The sequence below is a fragment of the Salvelinus namaycush genome, chromosome 6, assembly GCF_016432855.1.
Source record: "Salvelinus namaycush isolate Seneca chromosome 6, SaNama_1.0, whole genome shotgun sequence".
Lineage (NCBI taxonomy): Eukaryota > Metazoa > Chordata > Actinopteri > Salmoniformes > Salmonidae > Salvelinus > Salvelinus namaycush.
In genome coordinates this window covers 14,824,468-14,843,106 of record NC_052312.1, presented here as the reverse complement: position 1 = coordinate 14,843,106, position 18,639 = coordinate 14,824,468, and the positions used below count along the sequence as shown (strand labels likewise).

Here is an 18,639-nt window from a genome sequence, read left to right as displayed (position 1 = left end):
TAAGAATGAGTGTAAGTTTTTGTCACAACCTGGTTCGTGGGAAGTGACAAAGAGCTCTTATAGGAGGACCAGGGCACAAATAATAATAATCAATAATTTTGCTATTTATTTAGCCATCTTACATATAAAACGTTATTTGTTCATCGAAAATTGTGAAAAACTCATCACAGGTTAATGAGAAGCGTGTGCTTGAAAGGATGCACATAACTCTGCAATATTGGGTTGAATTGGAGAGAGTCTGTCTTAAATCATTTTCCACACACAGTCTGTGTCTGTATTTAGTTTTCATGCTAGTGAGGGCCGAGAATCCACTCTCACATAGGTACACCCAGACAGGCCAGTCATGTGAGAAACTCGTTATCATGCAAGCGGTCAGACAAGTGAAAACTATGGTCAATAAAGAAAACGTTAAGCTCGTCTCTCAATTTAAAAAAAACGTGTCAATACTTGCCCCTTGATAACCAGCGCACTTCTGTATGTTGTAAAAGCGTTACAAGATTGCTGCCCATATCATTGCATAGTGCAGAAAATACACAAGAGTTCAGGGGCCTTTCTTTAACAAAGTTAACCATTTTCACTGTAGTGTCCAAAACGTATTTCAAGCTGTCAGGCATTCCTTTGGCAGCAAGAGCCTCTCGGTGGATGCTGCAGTGTACCCAAGTGGCGTCGGGAGCAACTGCTTACACGTATGTTACCACTCCACTATGTCTCCCTGTCATGGCTTTTGCACCATCAGTACAGATACCAACACATCTTGACCACCTAAGTCCATTTGATGTCACAAAGCTGTCCAGTACTTTAAAAATATCCTCTCCTGTTGTCTTGGTTTCCAGTGGTTTGCAGAAGAGGATGTCTTCCTTAATTGACCCCCCATAAACGTAACAGACATATACCAGGAGCTGTGCCAGGCCTGCCACGTCTGTTCACTCATCCAGCTGCAACGCATAGAATTCATTGGCTTGTATGCGAAGCAGTAATTGTTTCAAAACATATCCTGCTATGTCAATGATGCGCCGTGAAGCAGCGTTGTTTGATGAAGGCATTGTCTGTATAGTTTTTTTTGGCCTTTTCCCCCAGCATTGTCCAAGCCATATCAGTGGCAGCAGGAATAATTATGTCATCCACAATAGTATGGGGCTTGCCTGTCTTAGCCACTCGGTAGCTCACCATATAAAGCTCACCATATAAGACTCTTTGTCACGTTCCTGACCTGTTTTCTGTTGTTTGGTATGTGTTTATTGGTCAGGGCGTGAGTTTTGGGTGGGCAGTCTATGTTTTCTGTTTCTATGTTGGTTTTGGGTTGCCTGGTATGGCTCTCAATTAGAGGCAGGTGTTTGACGTTTCCTCTGATTGAGAGTCATATTAAGGTAGGTTGTTCTCACTGTTTGTTTGTGGGTGGTTGTCTTCCGTGTCAGTAGATGTTACCACACGGGACTGTTTCGGTTTGTCTGTTCCTGTTCGTGTGTTCTTCGTTTCATGTAAGTTCGTAAGTTTAGGTCTGTTTAGTTCGTTTTGTTATTTTGTATTTCTAAAGTGTTATTTCGTATTTCGTCGTTTTGTCTAATAAATCATTATGTCAACATACCTCGCTGCGTGTTGGTCTGATCCATGCTCCTCCTCATCCGAGGAGGAGGAATATGACGACGATCGTTACACTCTTCCAGCCCCTTCTTATTAATGGCATCTGTTGCTTTTATACATGTCTTACTACTCAAAAGTCTCTTAATTTGCGGCTATGGAACCCTGACCTGTTCACTGTGATTACTATTATTTGACCATGCTGGTCATTTATGAACATTTGAACATCTTGGCCATGTTCTGTTATAATCTCCACAGCCAGAAGAGGACTGGCCACCCCTCATAGCCTGGTTCCTCTCTAGGTTTCTTCCTAGGTTTTGGCCTTTCTGGGGAGTTTTTCCTAGCCACCGTGCTTCTACACCTGCATTGCTTGCTGTTTGGGGTTTTAGGCTGGGTTTCTGTACAGCACTTTGATATATCAGCTGATGTAAGAAGGGCTTTATAAATACATTTGATTTTGATTTGAATTCTCGCTCAAAAAACTCCCGTGGCTTATTTTTAAAATTGGCATGTTTTGTTTCTAAATGTCTGCGCAAGAGTGAAGGTTTCATCGAGTTGTGAGATTATACTTTTGCACATGTAACACACTGTGGCTGAGGAAAAGCACTACTCCCAATATAAGTGAACCCCAAATCAATGTAGTTCTCATCATATTTGCGCCTCTTTGATGGTCCAAAGTCCCTGTCTGTTGTTCGGTGCTTTCCCGGGTAAGGGGGCAGTAGCTCTTCGGCTGCATCAGATTCACAACTGTCAGTGTCCATGCTAGCTGGGCTAACAACACATGTAGAATTACTGATGCTAGCATTGGATGTGCTCGTGGAAGCAGAACAACTTGTGTCATCGACAGGTGCAGGTGTAGTACTGCTGGTAGTAGCAGTACTGCCAGTAGAGCTGGTATGTGTCTCTATGGACGCGGGCCTTACTTTTATTTAACCATTTATCAATTTTCGAGAAACCGAATTCCCACGAGAGAGTAACGGTTAATGTGATTGGATGTTAATTACTTGACTAGTCTACCTGTATTTGACAGGTAGACTAACGTTAGATGGTTTAATAAAATTTTTGGCAGTGAAAGGAGGTTACTCAGGCGACAAAAAAACCCCATTGGAAAATATAAATGGACTGTTTGAAAATGTGAAGATTTTAATTTATACAAAAATTATATTTTTTTGTGACAAAAAAAACTCACCCAAATGTATAGCCCCGTTGGAAAATATAAATGGACAGCTTGAAAATGTGAAGATTTGTATTTGTACAAAAAATTGTATCTTTTGTTTTTTAAAAATGTGAATCAAATTTTTATTTGGCGTACCCTCGACAGCATTGCGCGTACCCCCGTTTGGGAATACCTGATGTAGAGGATTGTGATCTGCATTGTTCAGTTCTTGCTCCGACAGGCCCGTGTTCGTGCCGATGTTGTTTTTGAAAATGTACCAGGAAACAGTGCGAGTGCGGTACAAAGTTTCTGTTGCACGACTGAAGGATGAGATGAAATTCTTGAGGAAATCAAAAACGATGATTACACATCACTCACAGCAGTTAAGAAGATCGCTTACTGGAATAGGCAGACAGAACAATGTAAGTCTGTGTATATTCTATTTTTAGTTCACATTTCTGTTGGGATAATGGGATGCTATTCCTTTCGAATGCAATGGGATGTCATCACATCAGATATGAACAGGCCTCTCACATGAAATAGATTTGACCGATTTCAATTGGATCGTCTGTATAAATCAAGGATACTTGGATCAATTAATGATGCATGACTTATTACCACCCAATGAAAACTTGGACATGAAATATGTTAGTAGTAGTTGAAGAATATCTACATAAGGACTTTATAACACATGAATTAGGCCCATGCACTATTTGGCAACAGTGTGAGATTGGCATACTGGCATGAGGCTTGGCTAACATATCTATGACTCACAGGCCTGCTTCCTTTTTCCCAGAACAGTGCAGTCTTATAGTGGGAGACAGGAAGACAGGAAGAGGAAGACTTCATGAGTCAGTCTGTGTGCTAACAGGGTGTACAATGTGTGTTCATGTAGATGTGCAAGTGAGAGAGGCTAGTGATTATACAGCTCTCTGACACCGTGTTTTATAAACATGATCATTTCTCACATATTGCAGTACTGTTACTTACTGACATGCTCCAACATCAAATGATAAGCAGTAGATGAGTGTGTGTGTGTCTGTGTCTGTGTGCGTCTATGTGTGTGTGTGTGTGACCACTACAGCTGGTTTATGTGGACTCTGCCAGGAAGGAATGAATGGGAGTGAGATCCAGAAATCCAACATCAACTCAGACTGACTGCCAATAAAGACAATTTTGTGAGGTCCACAGTAGCGAGATTGGAGACAGACAAGCAGTGTATAGTAAAAATTATAGTATTATAATTGTAAGATAGCAATGTATCAAACTTGCAGGCAAGAACACACAGGAATAAAACACACTGGTATGCTGCTTTCAAATAGGGGCTTAATGTCTCAATTCACCTATTTGACTTCCTTTAGTGTTTACCTGTTTTTCATAGCACACATTCTCTTAAGATATCACTATTTGAATCAAGAGTATCAAGCCTCGACACGTCACTCACTCAGTTTGAGGGAGGATTTCATCACAGCATCAGTTTTGGGATTTCTCAATTCAATTCCAAATACAGCTACACCCTTTCAAATTTCTCCCATCATATCAGCCTCTGTGCTTCTGCCTCTGCATTGCTTACACTGGGTATCTTTTAAGCATTTTGTTGACGACTGCTGATGTAAAATGGGCTTCATTTACATTTGATTGATTGATATCACACTGACTATATGTCTAAGGAATGGAACAAGAACATGTTCCAGGAAGAAATCCCTCTCTGAAAATAGAAAGGGAGGTATCACTCACATGATTCAGTTATTTGTTGATGGATTTATTCTCTCAACGCCTACACTCTGGATTGATTCTCATCATAGATTAGCAGGTACACAAGGCCTTGCTTGACATGCCCATTGGTTCATCTGTGAGCATGTTACACTCATCTCTAGTTCAGAACAGACCAGATAACAGGTTTAAGGTGTTCAGCAGGTCCTCTACAAAGTCTGTTTCTCATTCCAGGTTGTTAAAAAGGACTTGGCGATCTTATCAAGGAAGAGTCTCTGCATGTATGGAGGTGTGATGTGAATGATACTCAATGAGTGAGTGTGTGTGTGGTGATATCAATTAATCATTAATGCAGAAGAATAAGGTTCCATAAGACAGCATGCACATTTTTTTCACAAAAGAAATACAAAATACATGTTGCACAAAACATTTCCTTGACACACAAAACTCAAAATATATACTTCACCAACATTTGTACATACTATAGATACACCTGCACAACCTATTTACACATAGCTATTACGTACAGGGAAGTTATCCTTTTGAATAGCAATGCAGGTTGATAACAATAGAGTCACAACAATCTAGCTCACATTAGCAGCACATAGCCCTTGATAGGCATTCTGCGTCCCAAATGGCACTCTGTTCCCTACATAGTGCACTACTTTTGACCAGAGCCCTATGGGCCCTGGACAAAAGTAACACACTATACGTGTAATGAATAGGGAGCCATTTGGGACACACCTACCTGTATGTCAATGCCCTAAAGTCCCTGCCTAGAGGTCTGGCCTTTTATGGCACAAGTAGTGCACTCATTTCACAGAGGGTCACAGCTTCAAGTACCTCTTCGTCCCCTAAATCATTACATGATCAACAGGGTTGATCAGTCAGATAAAGACTGTGGTGCTGCCTGCCCATCTCTTCGGGCACTGCCCACCAATGTTCTATTTGGTCGGGGAGTGAGGTTTAGGAGTCCTGCCCCTCCTCGTTTCCTGCACTGGCTTTCTGATAACCTCTGACATTTGACCTAAGACCCCAAGCCTTGGGTTGCAAGGGGTACGTGAGAACAGTTCTTAGTATCTGCCTACACACGCAGGCACACACACACACACACACACACACACGCACGCACGCAATCCAGAACAATACAGAAGTCAGTGAGTCGATAAGTCCTGACAGTTCCAGGACAAACAAAGGAAAAGGCGTCTCCATAGTCCATAGTCCACATACTCCCAGTCTGTATCCAACTCGTTAAGGTCGTCCATCGACTGTGGAGCTCCAACTCCTGACACTCTTCAGCAGTACAGTTAGGGTCCACCTTAAGATAGCTTACTTTGAGGGCCGGTCAATGACACTGAAGTCACTTGGCTCCCAGGTCATACCGGGTCAGGTTGTAGTTGTATCTGTCTGTACAGTAGTAATCACTACTGCGTCAGTGTGTAGTCTCTCAGTGTTCAGGCTGCATCATGGGAAGAGTATAGTCTTTCTCTAGACTGATCTTACATTCCACCTCCTCCTCAACCGGGACATAGAGATTGCCTATGGAGCTCTGGAACACAGAGAGAAAAAGAGTGGCTTAGTGTGTGTTTAGGTCTGAGAATGTGTGTGTGGGTTGTGGGTGTGTCTGAGAATGTGTGGGTGTGGGTGTGTCTGAGAATGTGTGGGTGTGGGTGTGTCTGAGAATGTGTGGGTGTGGGTAAGGATGATGACTACGGCCAACATCTATTCCATGTTGGTTCAACGTAATTTCATTGACAGGACATGGAAACAACGTTGATTCAACCAGTATGTGCCTGGTGAGAAGTACTGTAAGAGGAAGTTTAGTATCTACTGCATACACTGATGTTAACATGTCCAGTATGTGAAGTTCAACAACAGCCCCTTGCTGTTAGACCACTACTAATAATGAAAGAGACCAGAGGATGTTGCTGTTCTAACCTTCAGTTCCTTATTGCCGTTCAGCATGTCCTTGAAAATCAGTGAGGGATGTGGAATTGCGGGGAAAAGCTTCTCTCTGTGCCTGGAAAAGAACCACAAAAGAATTAGCCCAACATTTAAACCCTAAACACCAAAATGGCAATTAATTAAGTGGAAACACATTTGCTAGATATCTTCTGTCTATTAAGACATTCAATCAATCTAAACCCCAACACACACACACACACACACACACACACACACACACACACACACACACACACACACACACACACACACACACACACACACACACACACACACACACACACACACACACACACACAGAACGCAGACACGGATATAGTGTATGTTTACTTACTTCATAAAACAACTAATTAAAAGGATGAGGAATAAGAAGACTACAGCTGGAATGACGACATCAAACACAGTCGTCGACCAATCATCCACACCTGAAAAGAATACAAGCAAAAATATCAGTGACCCGGTCTAATTCTAATCTTGACAAGTCTGTTACATTTAGCCAACATTCAATACATAAGTCTGTTTAAACGACATATACTATTATAGAGACTATAGACTACGGGTATATTATATACGTTTTATTCTATTTGTCTTCTATTTTATTTGAAGGGGAAAGTTTCAACTATTTCAATTGGTAACACAATTACAGGACATCACTGTCTGTGTTCTGAAAGAGGGAGAGAATGTAGAGAAAGAAAGAGGAGAAAGTACCATAGATTTCCTCTTCGCTCCAGTCGCTGCCTCCCTCCCCACACCATTTCGCATAGACTGCTTTAAGCTTGACTCTGTACTGGCATGTCTGGTCATATGAAACCGTCACACTATTCAATTGTATTTCCTTACTCTGGAAGAAACATACACAGAACCATGAGTGGAACTCAAATAGTGGTACACTCTTAGAAAAAAAAGTCTTATCTAGAACCTAAAAGGGTTCTTCGGCTGTCCCCATAGGAGAGACCTTTGAAGAACCCTTTTTGGTAACCAGGTAGAACTCTTTTGGGTTCCATGTAAAACCCTTTCCACAGAGGGTTCTACATGGATACCAAAAGGAGTTTTACCTGGAACCAAAAAGGGTTCTCCTATGGGGACAGCCATAGAACCCTTTTGGAACCTTTTTTTCTAAGAGTGTACTATTTGACTGACACACAGACACACAAACAAACAGCAGATGTCCAATGCCCACTCATCCTAACACATTCAGTAGGTCTGTAAAAACAATGTAAACATTGTCCAGTGACTAAAGCTGTATTTCTATTGGTGCAATTCACATAAGTGGCCTGTCTCATGTTAACAATAGCAGAACGCCCAACCCCTCATCTGACACATTCTGTCTTAGGTCTCATTATCTGTTGATAAATCATCAAAATGTATTTATATCAGTGAGACTAACCTGTATAACAACAGCGCAACCGAGTGACGTAGGTGCAACCCATAATTAACTAGTTGAAATGAAATATGAAACAATAGAAAACACTCTTCTGGGAAGCATAAAAACGGACAAAAAAATGCACTTGCCAGGTTGTCAATGTAAATATGAATTTGTTATGAACTAGTTTTCCTGGATAAATAAAGGGAGACATAAATGTAAATGAAAATATACGCACATCCACGAGCAGTTGACACTTGCTGTAGGTAAAGATGTAATTCCAGCAGTGGTCAGCGCCTATGTTGGGATAGTCCCAGCTCAGGATGAGATTCCTACCTTCCTCTGTGATCTTCACCTTAGGGGCCGGGGCCTTGACTGAAGAGAATCAGACATACAGTATAACATTAGATAAATGAGAGTATTGGTAATATCAACAATATTGCATACTTGAGAGTTTAGTAGTATCATGGAATGAGTCATTGGTTGTTCAATTGGAATTTACCTCTATAGGCTGGTGAGATGGTAAAACTGCAAGAATTTGAATTGTTGCAAAAAATAAATATTTCTATATTTTTTTGCAACTAATACAAATTCTTGCAGTTAATGATAATGGGACTGGGGTAGGGGAGAGAGAAAAACATGGGCCCCATTCTGCATGGAGAGCTCTCAGCTTTTGTAAGCGATACGCTCATGATAGGCTCTGATCTATTCAGTTGTGGGGGTTTGGAGTCAGACGCGCTCTGCTGTACGATAAACAGTTTACTCTGAGTTAAGTCAGGTCTCTCTCTCTCTCGGTCCGTCTCCCCTCTCCCATAGAGTGTGTTTCCAGTTTGGGGAAGTTCATTTTCACCATTAAAATTCTCCCTTATAATAAAGCATTCCATGCATCTATCATCGCATTTGCAGACTTATGCAAGATTGCCTACTATTCCTAAGGTGATAAGTTGATTGGATAGTCACAATTTAGGCTAATAATATAATTGAATCACTGTTCACAAAAAAAGACTGCAGTGTTCAATGCATGGCTGAGCGTGTAGAGTAGGCCTAGGCTACAGGATATGTTTAATGCAATTCTACTATATTTTATGTTTTTAATATGACAACAATGACAGGGTAGTATAGGCTACTGCTGACTCTGACAAACAGATCAATAAAAAACACCTTGTCTGCAACCATCTAATCTGGCCTATGAACAGGGGAGACACAAATTGTACATTATGAAGTCCATCTAACCTGAAGGAGGGAATTATTGTCCAAAAATCAAGTTTCAAGTGGCACTGACCCAATGAAAGGGTGAAGCACACTCAATGGGGATATGACTGATGCTCTCAGCTGGTGCCAATACGTTTGTTTACTGTTCGCTCAAATTGCGAATTTTGCTAATTAAAAGACAGATTAGAGTATTTTCATTGTCTTCTCTTTACAGCAACAGGCATTTACTTTCCAAACTATGTTTTCCCACGATGAAATTGGGGGTAGAGGAAGGAAATACATGGGATATTAAAATATACACTGAGCTTACAAAACATTAAGAACACCTGCTCTTTCAATGACAGACTGACCAGGTGAATCCAGGTGAAAGTTATGATCTCTTATTGATGTCACTTGTTAAATCCCCTTCAATCAGTGTAGATGAAGGGGAGGAGACAGGTTAAAGGTTAAAGAAGGATTTTTAAGCCTTGAGACATGGATTGTGTATGTGTGCCATTCAGAGGGTGAATGGGTGAGACAAAATATTAAAGTGCCTTTGAACGGGGTATGATAGTAGGTACCAGGTGCGCCGGTTTGTGTCAAGAACTGCAACGCTGCTGGGTTTTTCACACTGAACAGTTTCCTGTGTGTATCAAGAATGGTCCACCATCCAAAAGACATCCAGCCATCTTGACACAACTGTGGGAAACATTGGAGTCCACATGTGCCAGCATCCCTGTGGAACGCTTTTGACACCTTGTAGATTCTATGCCCAACGAATTGATGCTGTTCTGATTGCAAAGGGGGGGGGTGAATTAAAAAACAATATTAAATTAGAAACATGGCATTCTCTCACCCTCGGCTCCCAGGCCTGCTCCTGCTAATGTCAAACATGTAGGCTTACTAGCCCACTAAGCAACACAGTGCTGGGCATGGCCCAGCAAGTGGCACTTGAGCACTTTTCTCCGCAATGTCTCGAAATAGCTGTCCATGGACCTGAAACCGTTTTAATACGCACAATCTTGTGTTTACTAATTTAATTACAACAGCCCTCTTGTTTTCTCTCTCTCCCCCTCACACACCCGTTGTTATGCAGTAACCTACAAAGAAATGTGCGTTCTATTCTCAATGGTTAATTATGTTTAGCAAACAGTCATGAGTTAAATTAACTTAGGCTGTACTAGCGACTACTGTTAACGAATCTTGGCTACTCATCACATTAGGAATTGTATTTTGTTGTTAACCTGCAAATGCTTTGCTATAAAGGTGATTTTTTTCAACTAACCCTCCCCCTCGCGGCTATGTTTACCTCCTGAGTTAAATTTGTTTGAATGGTTTTCAGATCATACCACGAGGATATCGTAAACATTTGTTTTTAACTGTTAAAAAATGTGGTATGGAGTTATTCTTACCATGATATCTAGGAAGCACCAGGAAGTTATTCCGTACCGATAAGCCATCGAGAGTCCCATTGACCTTGAAGTCGACGTCATATTGAAGGAAGGATCCTCTCAGGTGACATCCTGTCCTCTGACCATCTCTGTACTGGTACTCACTGCATGCTGCTATGTGGGAGGGATCAAGGTACCTGAAACATAAGGGATGACAATCTGTCACTGCTCAGCCGACACAGCTCAACCGACACAGCTCAATTGCCACAAATATTCAATTTTTTAAAACAGCTGTAACTGGCGTTTCCTGCAATCTAGAGCAAAACATTGCCTTATATGATAACAAATAAAGTAAAAAATATAATATATATATTATGATTATTTATTTCTGACATAGTGGCACAGCCAGTACACAAGGTGCCATATCGCCTCTCTTCCATTCTTTGGGGAGAGCCCTGATTCATTTAAAAATAGTTCTCACCCATAGTAGAGCTGGAGGTCTGAGGCCTGATTGACTGGAAGCCAGCTGCAGTTCATGGCCTTAGAGGAGTAGAGGGAACACTGGAAGTTCTTCACCAACTCTGTTATGAGAGAGAGAGAGAGAGAGAGAGAGAGAGAGAGAGAGAGAGAGAGAGAGAGAGAGAGAGAGAGAGAGAGAGATAAAAGAGAGAGAGAGAGAGATAAAAGAGAGAGAGAGAGAGATAAAAGAGAGAGAGAGATAAAAGAGAGAGAGAGAGAGAGAGAGATAAAAGAGAGAGAGAGAGAGAGAGAGAGAGAGAAAAAACATTGCCATGAGTCTAGATCACAAAAACAGTATCTGACAAAGACTGATGCAGATCTAAATATTGTTCTGATAAAAAAGCAGGTTGGTATTTATTGAGATGACGCATGTACTGGAGGCAGCTCTGCAGGGTGGTCACTAGCTGGCACAGCCACAAAGTCATAAAATCTGATTTTAACCATAACCACACTGCTAATCCTAATGCCTAACCCTAACCTTAATTTAAGACCAAAAAGCACATTTTTGTTTTCAGCTGGCCCACCTAGCGGAAACCGCTCAGTTTTGCCTCCAGGGCAAGACTCATGACAATAAAAGCCAATCTGCAATAAAACATGTTAACATTAAGAAACTTTTCTATTCTCTATGGTAACACTTCAATGGGAATTGTGTTCAGCTTTAAGGTCATTGTTTTATTTGCTGTATGCTTAAAACCCTTTGTTCAATACTTTGGATAGGCATATATAAAGTACAAATAAAAACAAGGGCATTTCAAACATGAAAAACAATATTAATTTCAACACAATGTTTGTATTACAGTAGACACATTGGATAAAGTTCAGGAGTTCACAAGTCCCAATTCATATAGGGGCAAATTTTAACTTCCACTTTGGTTAAGATTTTCACTTAGGGTGCGTTTGTGAATTCACTCTTGGCTATCTACATCGATTTCAGAGCACTCTCGTCTGAGTATTACAGAGCACACAACACCTGTTGAATATGATCGGTGTCAGTAAATGTCGGCAAAATAACGTAATTAAATTGTTGCCAGTAGCACAGTTACAGTCACCAACGCTCTGGATAACATGAAAACAGATTAACCGCATCTTCTAGGTCAAGTAAAATGGTCGGAGTGGGGCGTTCTCTCATTTGTGTCTGGAAGTAGCTAGCAAGCTAGTCAGAACACTTGGATCAACCCTACTCCTCGGCCAGAGCGTCCAGTATGCGCTCTGAACGCTCCGAGAGCGAAATGCTCTGAATTTACAAAGGGACAATCTGACAACGCTCTGAATTTACAAACGCCCAGAGTCAACGCACCCTTAGTCATGCATTGATATCAATGGGATACTAAGTGAAAATTCGAAGTTAGGGTTGGAAGTTAGGATTCACCTCACAGTAATTGTTACCTACCTGTGGGTTTAGGTTTAGAGATGCTGACAGGTTTGCTTTTGGTTCTGCCTGTACAGTTTTTGGGGTTTGTTTTCACTGTGTAATTCACTGCATCATTCGTAGTGACATGATACTCTTTATACAAGTTGGAAGTTGACGTTAACTCGGGCTTCTTCTGTGAAAAAATGTTGAATCACTGTCATTTCACATTCTACAAAGTATTAGTGTTAGGTATTTAATATGATGTGTATTATTATTGAATAATATAACTTTGTAACAGATGATTTTATAATAGTTTATGATCTCTTGATATGCATGAATAGGCTACGTCTTGCAATTCATTCTGTGCATAAAAAACTGTTTGTATTATAAATCAATTCCAAATGTACTTTTGTTTAATTTTCCTTTTCATGGGCCTGAGTGCATTCGACTCACCTCTCCGATCGTTTCAGTGATCGTGTAGTTCACCTTGCATGATGCATCTAAATTCTTTGGTGCGTTCCACGACAGCTTTATACGGAATTCAGACTCCCACGTCAATGACAGGTTGAGCGGCTCAGGGAGAGCTGAAGAGGTGACAAGAGACGAGCAGTGTAAACTACTTTGTATGGTAATGTGATGACCAACTGCTATATATGCTATATATATATATCATCTTTGCTATGTCTGATCCACAAATCTGTTTGGTGTAGGTCCTAGTTACAATTTCTGAACAATATGACTCACCGGGGCAAAGTAACAAGGCCACACAACAAGACTACATAAATAATAATCATAGTAAGTCAATGTCAAATTAATACACGTTTTAATGTAGGCAAAAGTTACAAGGGAATCCAACATGTATTTTAAACAGATACTTTTCTCATTATCTAAACTTCTCATTCTGACGTCGGTTTCGGGAAATGGACAGGAAATCCTAGCTTTCCTAAAGTCATGCCAACTGAAAATGACGAAACAACTGGTGTCATATGACCATTAAAGGTAATGTAAAGTAAATACAATAGCACTACCTTTCCCAGCTGCAACCTCTAGTGCGACCAAATTAATAAAGTATCGTAGAACCAAGAGAAATTCCAAATGTTTCAAAATCATGTTGTCCGGTGCGTAATTTCTGGCGGACTGCGCCTCCTCAAAATCGCCCGGAATTCCAAAGGTAAAACACGAATTGTCGAGCAGTTGTCTCCCAAACAGAGCGAACAAATAGAAGTGCCTCACGTTCAGATCAATATAAACAAAAGCAAACACCGGATTTTCACCCGCGAGTGAGTATTCAATACATTCATACGGTCTATGATTCCATTTCGTGTGACAGCGAGGGATTCTGTCGCGCATCGGACTGGCAAATAGGGCGGAGTTTGTATGGAGCAATAGCTCAAAGTTACGACAGTACAGAATAGGATATCCTTATCATTTTGACAGTGTCAGTCATTCGTTTTCTTCATTTGATAACACCCCCTCCTGCTTATGAGTATTGTGTCGGCGTGAACATCATAATAATAAAGTGAATAATAACTAAATGAATAAAGTTAATACAACTAACTTTTTAGCAAAAACATTTTTATTGAAAAATGGCTTAACAAAGATATGTTGAACAAGCATCTGTACTTAGATACCGTGTAATTACAATGGCAAATCAAAATCAGACACAATCAGAGAAATAAGACTATTCTCAAACCAATGCAACCATTGGTCCAGAAACAGCACAAACATAAATATGTAGCTACACGCACGCACGCACGCACGCACCTTTCTTCTTTTACAGCAAAACATATTATATACATCTGCATATTATTATCATCTATCTGCTCATTTCAGTGTAGCACTTGTGAAATACTGTACAATCAGCATGTGTTGGAGTTGTATTATTACTTGAAATAGGACAGGAGACTTTTCTGAGGAGATATGTAGGGACTAGTAGATCAATAGGTCCAGCCAGCTGATAGATCCCTCAAATTCAAATCTGAACCTCAAAGTCAGTTCCACTGCTTTTTTCCCATTGTTCCCCTCTAATCAGGGATTGATTTAGACCTGGGATACCAGGTGGGTGCAATGAATGATCAGGTAGAACAGAAAACCAGTAGTACTCCGGACCTTGTAAGGTAAGATTTGAATACCCCTGTGATAGAGACATCAATCAAAATCAACAGCCTGGTCCCACAATAATTGGTCTTTTGACCAATCAGATAAGAATTACACTGCCTGTGTAAACGCAGCCTATGAGTTGGCAAGACAGCACCAACAGATCTGGGACCAGGCTAATCAATCATCATTGACTTAATGTCAAAGAACACACCCCATGTCAGAACATAAAGTTCATAAAGTTCAACAACTGAAGAAACTGTCTGAGCATTGGGTTATTACAGAGTGACGGACAATTTGACATCATAGAGTATACTGCATTAAACCTTACTGTACATCTTTCTTATAGACTAATACAGACAACCGATGGGTTACTGTTTGTTTGTTCCTTAAACATCAGCAATATAAGCCACCTTAGACCATTGCAGAATAGACTCCCAGCACTTAAGTGTAATGCATTTGCTCTCTGAAGCAACCATTTAATGAAGTGTGCAAGGCAAATAACAGCTTTGCATTGATTATGGACAAAAGGCAGCCTTTACCTGGGTCGTGTTCAGCAGGGCACACCGTAGCCAAATGGTTTGCAACGTAACACAATAATCCGTGTTTTTATTGGACAAATTCAGGTAGTAGTACCGCCCTGTTTCAAAACGTTCCATCCCTACTGAACACACCCAGATGATGCACATACCATACGTGACTTATCTCTTTAGAAGGTAGGTAGGCTAATATCTGCAGTGTAAAGTGTTAACACCATAGAAACCGTTTCTATTTGAATGGTCAACACTGCCTTTGATTGGAGAGGTTAAGTCAATCTGCATAGAGCTTTGAGTTGCAACAGTCCAGAATTTAAACAAATAAAACATTACAAAATAACATCTCCCCCTCGCCTTTAAAGAATACAAGTCATTCAAGAATCTTGTAGTTCAAGAGAAAAAAGTGCAATGTCACCTAATACATGACTCAACAGCAAGACCTGACATTTGATAAATCTCGTAATATCGGTAGTACATAATACATTCTCCAAATACTGCTAGCACACAGATGGGCCAAGATATCAGAATACCTCGGCTGTCGTATCAGACATCTTGGTGAGCTCAGTTACGTAACACTATTCAGGAAGTTTGAGAAGGCAAATGGGAATAGCAAGGCCAATATGCCATGTCATACTGAACAGTGCTAATCCCAAAGTACATTATAAACAGGTTTCCAGTTTGTGGTGTGGAGCGAGGGAGTCGACAAGTCCAGTTTGCATCCAACTAGCAGAGGGTGTGTGTGTGTGTGTGGGGGGGGGGGGTAGCTCTACTCTGTGTTACGGTCACTTTAGCCCAGGTCTGTAGACGTCCCACTGATGGCACGGAATACGTGTAAGGAGTTCTGGAGCAGTGAACGCATCATATCCTCCTGGAAGATCTAGGGTGACAGAGTCAGATAAAACATCATACATCATTACCATCATTGGTCAACCAGTCATGTGATAGCAACACATGTGTCGCAGGGATACACGCATATAATGGAGTTTTTGAAAAGGAATGACAAATCCACACGTTATTGCTGTCAAAATGGAGCCCAGGGCGTCTTGCCAGAACAGCATGGGGACACAGACCTGCGTTCAAATACATTGAGCGTTTGTAAAGCCACCTGGAGTGATTGGAGGTTTGATGCGGACACACCCAGACAGACACACCGTTGCCACATACACTGAGTGTACAAAACATTAAGAACACCTTCCTAATATTGAGTTGTACCCCCCTTTTCCCTACATGGTGTCGAAAGCATTCCACAGGGATGCTGGTACATGTTGACTTCAATGCTTCCCACAGTTCTGTCAAGTTGGCTGGATGTTCTTTGGGTGGTGGACCATTCTTGATACACACAGGAAACTATTGAGCGTCAAAAACCAATCCATGTCTAAACTGTCTCAAGGCTTAAAAATCCTTCTGTATCCGGTCTCCTCCCCATCATCTACACTGATTGAAGTGGATTTAACAAGAGACATCAATAAGGGATCATAGCATTCACCTGGATTCCCCTGGTCAGTCTATGTCATGGAAAGAGCAGGTGTTCCTAATGTTTTGTACACCCAGTGAATATCAACCCACAAACAGCTTTACTCACTGACTGAGTAAAGGGAGGTTAAGGAGGCGATGACCAGTGTATGTTCCAAGTAGAAATAAAAATGCAACATAACTCCACAGAGGGTGTCACATTACCTGGCATTTCTTAAATCTAAGGCGCAGTAAGGGGCAGCATAGAAAGAAGAAAGGGACAAGTTAGTGCTATGGACAGAAAAGTCAAGAAAACATTAAGACACAAAAACACTTTTAATTTGCTACCAAAATACAGTCAGGAGAAAGAGACGTGAGAGAAAAATAGATTCAGGTCATGAGATATGACCTTGGTCAAAGAGGACCATTATTGCGGCAGGTAGTCTAGCGGTTAAGAGCGTTGGGCCTGTAACCGACAGGTTGCTGGTTCCCTGAGCAGTCTAGGTTACAAAAATCTGTCGATGTTCCCTTGAGCAAGGCACTTAACCCTAATTTCTCCTGTAAATTGCTCTGGGTAAGAGTGTCTGCTAAATGACAAAGGGTTTTCTGGTATTTGCTTGAGAGAAAGAGAGGGATGAGAGCCTAGGAGTGTGGTCAGGAATATTATGAGAGCCAGAGCCCAAAATAAAGAATTTCTGTTTGTCATCTTATGTGCATCTGTATGTGTTTGTAAGGCTGACAGGGGCTATGATTATGGGGAGTCCCCCATGTCACCTGTTCATGGATGTCTGGCAGCTCCTTCCCCTCCCCCCATGTCACCTGTTCATGGATGTCTGGCAGCTCCTTCCCCTCCCCCCATGTCACCTGTTCATGGATGTCTGGCAGCTCCTTCCCCTCCCCCCATGTCACCTGTTCATGGATGTCTGGCAGCTCCTCCCCCTCCCCCCATGTCACCTGTTCATGGATGTCTGGCAGCTCCTCCCCCTCCCCCATGTCACCTGTTCATGGATGATGTCTGGCAGCTCCTCCCCCTCCCCCATGTCACCTGTTCATGGATGATGTCCGACAGCTCCTCCCCCTCCCCCCATGTCACCTGTTCATGGATGATGTCTGACAGCTCCTCCCCTCCCCCCATGTCACCTGTTCATGGATGATGTCCGACAGCTCCTCCCCCTCCCCCCATGTCACCTGTTCATGGATGATGTCTGGCAGCTCCTCCCCCTCCCCCATGTCACCTGTTCATGGATGATGTCTGACAGCTCCTCCCCTCCCCCCATGTCACCTGTTCATGGATGATGTCTGACAGCTCCTTCACCATGTCTTTGAAGTTGCCCTTCAGGCCCTCGTGGTACTCAAACTGGTCCTCCTTGATCAGACGCTCGTTGATGTCCAGCGCCATGCTGCAGGCTTCCACAAACCTCCTGTGTAGACAGTACAGACAAACAGATACACACACACACACACACACACACACACACACACACACACACACACACACACACACACACACACACACACACACACACACACACACACACACACACACACACACACACACACCAACAGTTACATGGGGACAGAGGGTGGTTCAGCAAGTCATACTTCATCAAATATCAATACTAGTTATCCATTAAGGGGATGACATATTCAATGATTTGCTCCACAACTTGTTGAGTGTGAGCTTTGCGGAGTAGCTGATATCTTGGCAAGGTAGTGCGTTGTTGGTTGGGTAGTCTACACATACCTGAATATCTCCTTGAGCTCCATGGCTTTCTTATTGTTGCACTTGCTGGTTTTGGAGTCGTCCAGAAAGGCTCTGGCATACGCCATAGGACCAGCGTTAACCTGTGGCACACAAGACAAGGGAATGAGTAACAATCTTTAAGAGTAATGAATATCTTGGGTATTCAGCTTCACTCTCAGGTAGTGCTGGGTGACCACTATGCTGCCAATGGCGTCTAGATCAACACGTAGCACAACGATAACATCATTGGCTACCCTCCTGTAGGTTTAAACCCCGACCCTGTTCCTGGGGAGCTACCCTCCTGTAGGTTTTAACCCCGACCCTGTTCCTGCAGAGCTACCCTCCTGTAGGTTTAAACCCCGACCCTGTTCCTGGGGAGCTACCCTCCTGTAGGTTTTAACCCCGACCCTGTTCCTGCAGAGCTACCCTCCTGTAGGTTTAAACCCCGGCCCTGTTCCTGGGGAGCTACCCTCCTGTAGGTTTTAACCCCGACCCTGTTCCTGCAGAGCTACCCTCCTGTAGGTTTAAACCCCGGCCCTGTTCCTGGGGAGCTACCCTCCTGTAGGTTTTAACCCCGACCCTG

The 18,639-nt window shown here is 42.1% G+C and overlaps 2 protein-coding genes across 4 annotated transcripts in view; both read right to left on the bottom strand.

Annotated features, from left to right (window-relative positions):
- Positions 1 to 4,475: 4,475 nt before the first annotated feature.
- LOC120049671 (interleukin-13 receptor subunit alpha-1-like) lies at positions 4,476 to 13,611 on the bottom strand. 2 transcript variants are annotated; one of them, XM_038996019.1, is made up of 10 exons: positions 13,256 to 13,611; positions 12,681 to 12,811; positions 12,267 to 12,417; positions 10,839 to 10,938; positions 10,379 to 10,554; positions 8,014 to 8,150; positions 7,121 to 7,253; positions 6,747 to 6,837; positions 6,386 to 6,467; positions 4,476 to 5,996 (listed from the first exon to the last, which is right to left on the bottom strand). In XM_038996019.1, the coding sequence occupies exons 1-10, from the start codon at positions 13,575 to 13,577 to the stop codon at positions 5,895 to 5,897; spliced, it is 1,425 nt and encodes a 474-aa protein (XP_038851947.1). In that variant the 5' UTR covers positions 13,578 to 13,611; the 3' UTR covers positions 4,476 to 5,894. The 2 variants fall into 2 exon arrangements, with proteins under 2 accessions (XP_038851947.1, XP_038851946.1); XM_038996018.1 differs by having other exon boundaries at positions 12,267 to 12,420; positions 13,256 to 13,610.
- Positions 13,612 to 13,766: 155 nt separating this feature from the next.
- LOC120049670 (dedicator of cytokinesis protein 11-like) overlaps positions 13,767 to 18,639 on the bottom strand; it is a 135,815-nt gene continuing 130,942 nt past the window's right edge. For both annotated transcript variants that reach the window (XM_038996016.1, XM_038996017.1), the window contains 3 exons: positions 18,057 to 18,157; positions 17,595 to 17,733; positions 13,767 to 15,737 (listed from right to left, as the gene is read on the bottom strand). In XM_038996016.1, the coding sequence (XP_038851944.1) occupies positions 15,648 to 15,737; positions 17,595 to 17,733; positions 18,057 to 18,157 (330 nt within the window). In that variant the 3' untranslated portion in view covers positions 13,767 to 15,647. The remainder of the gene's footprint in view (positions 15,738 to 17,594; positions 17,734 to 18,056; positions 18,158 to 18,639) is intronic.

What these genes read in the sequence shown, in the direction of transcription:
- LOC120049671 (XM_038996018.1), bottom strand. Translation starts at nt 13,577, where the DNA reads ATGCGCGACAGAATCCCTCGCTGTCACACGAAATGGAATCATAGACCG. An exon ending in CTCTAAACCTAAACCCACAG is followed by an intron (nt 10,939 to 12,266) that starts GTAGGTAACAAT and finishes CTCTCATAACAG; the next exon opens with AGTTGGTGAAGAACTTCCAG. An exon ending in GACCTCCAGCTCTACTATGG is followed by an intron (nt 10,555 to 10,838) that starts GTGAGAACTATT and finishes CTTATGTTTCAG; the next exon opens with GTACCTTGATCCCTCCCACA.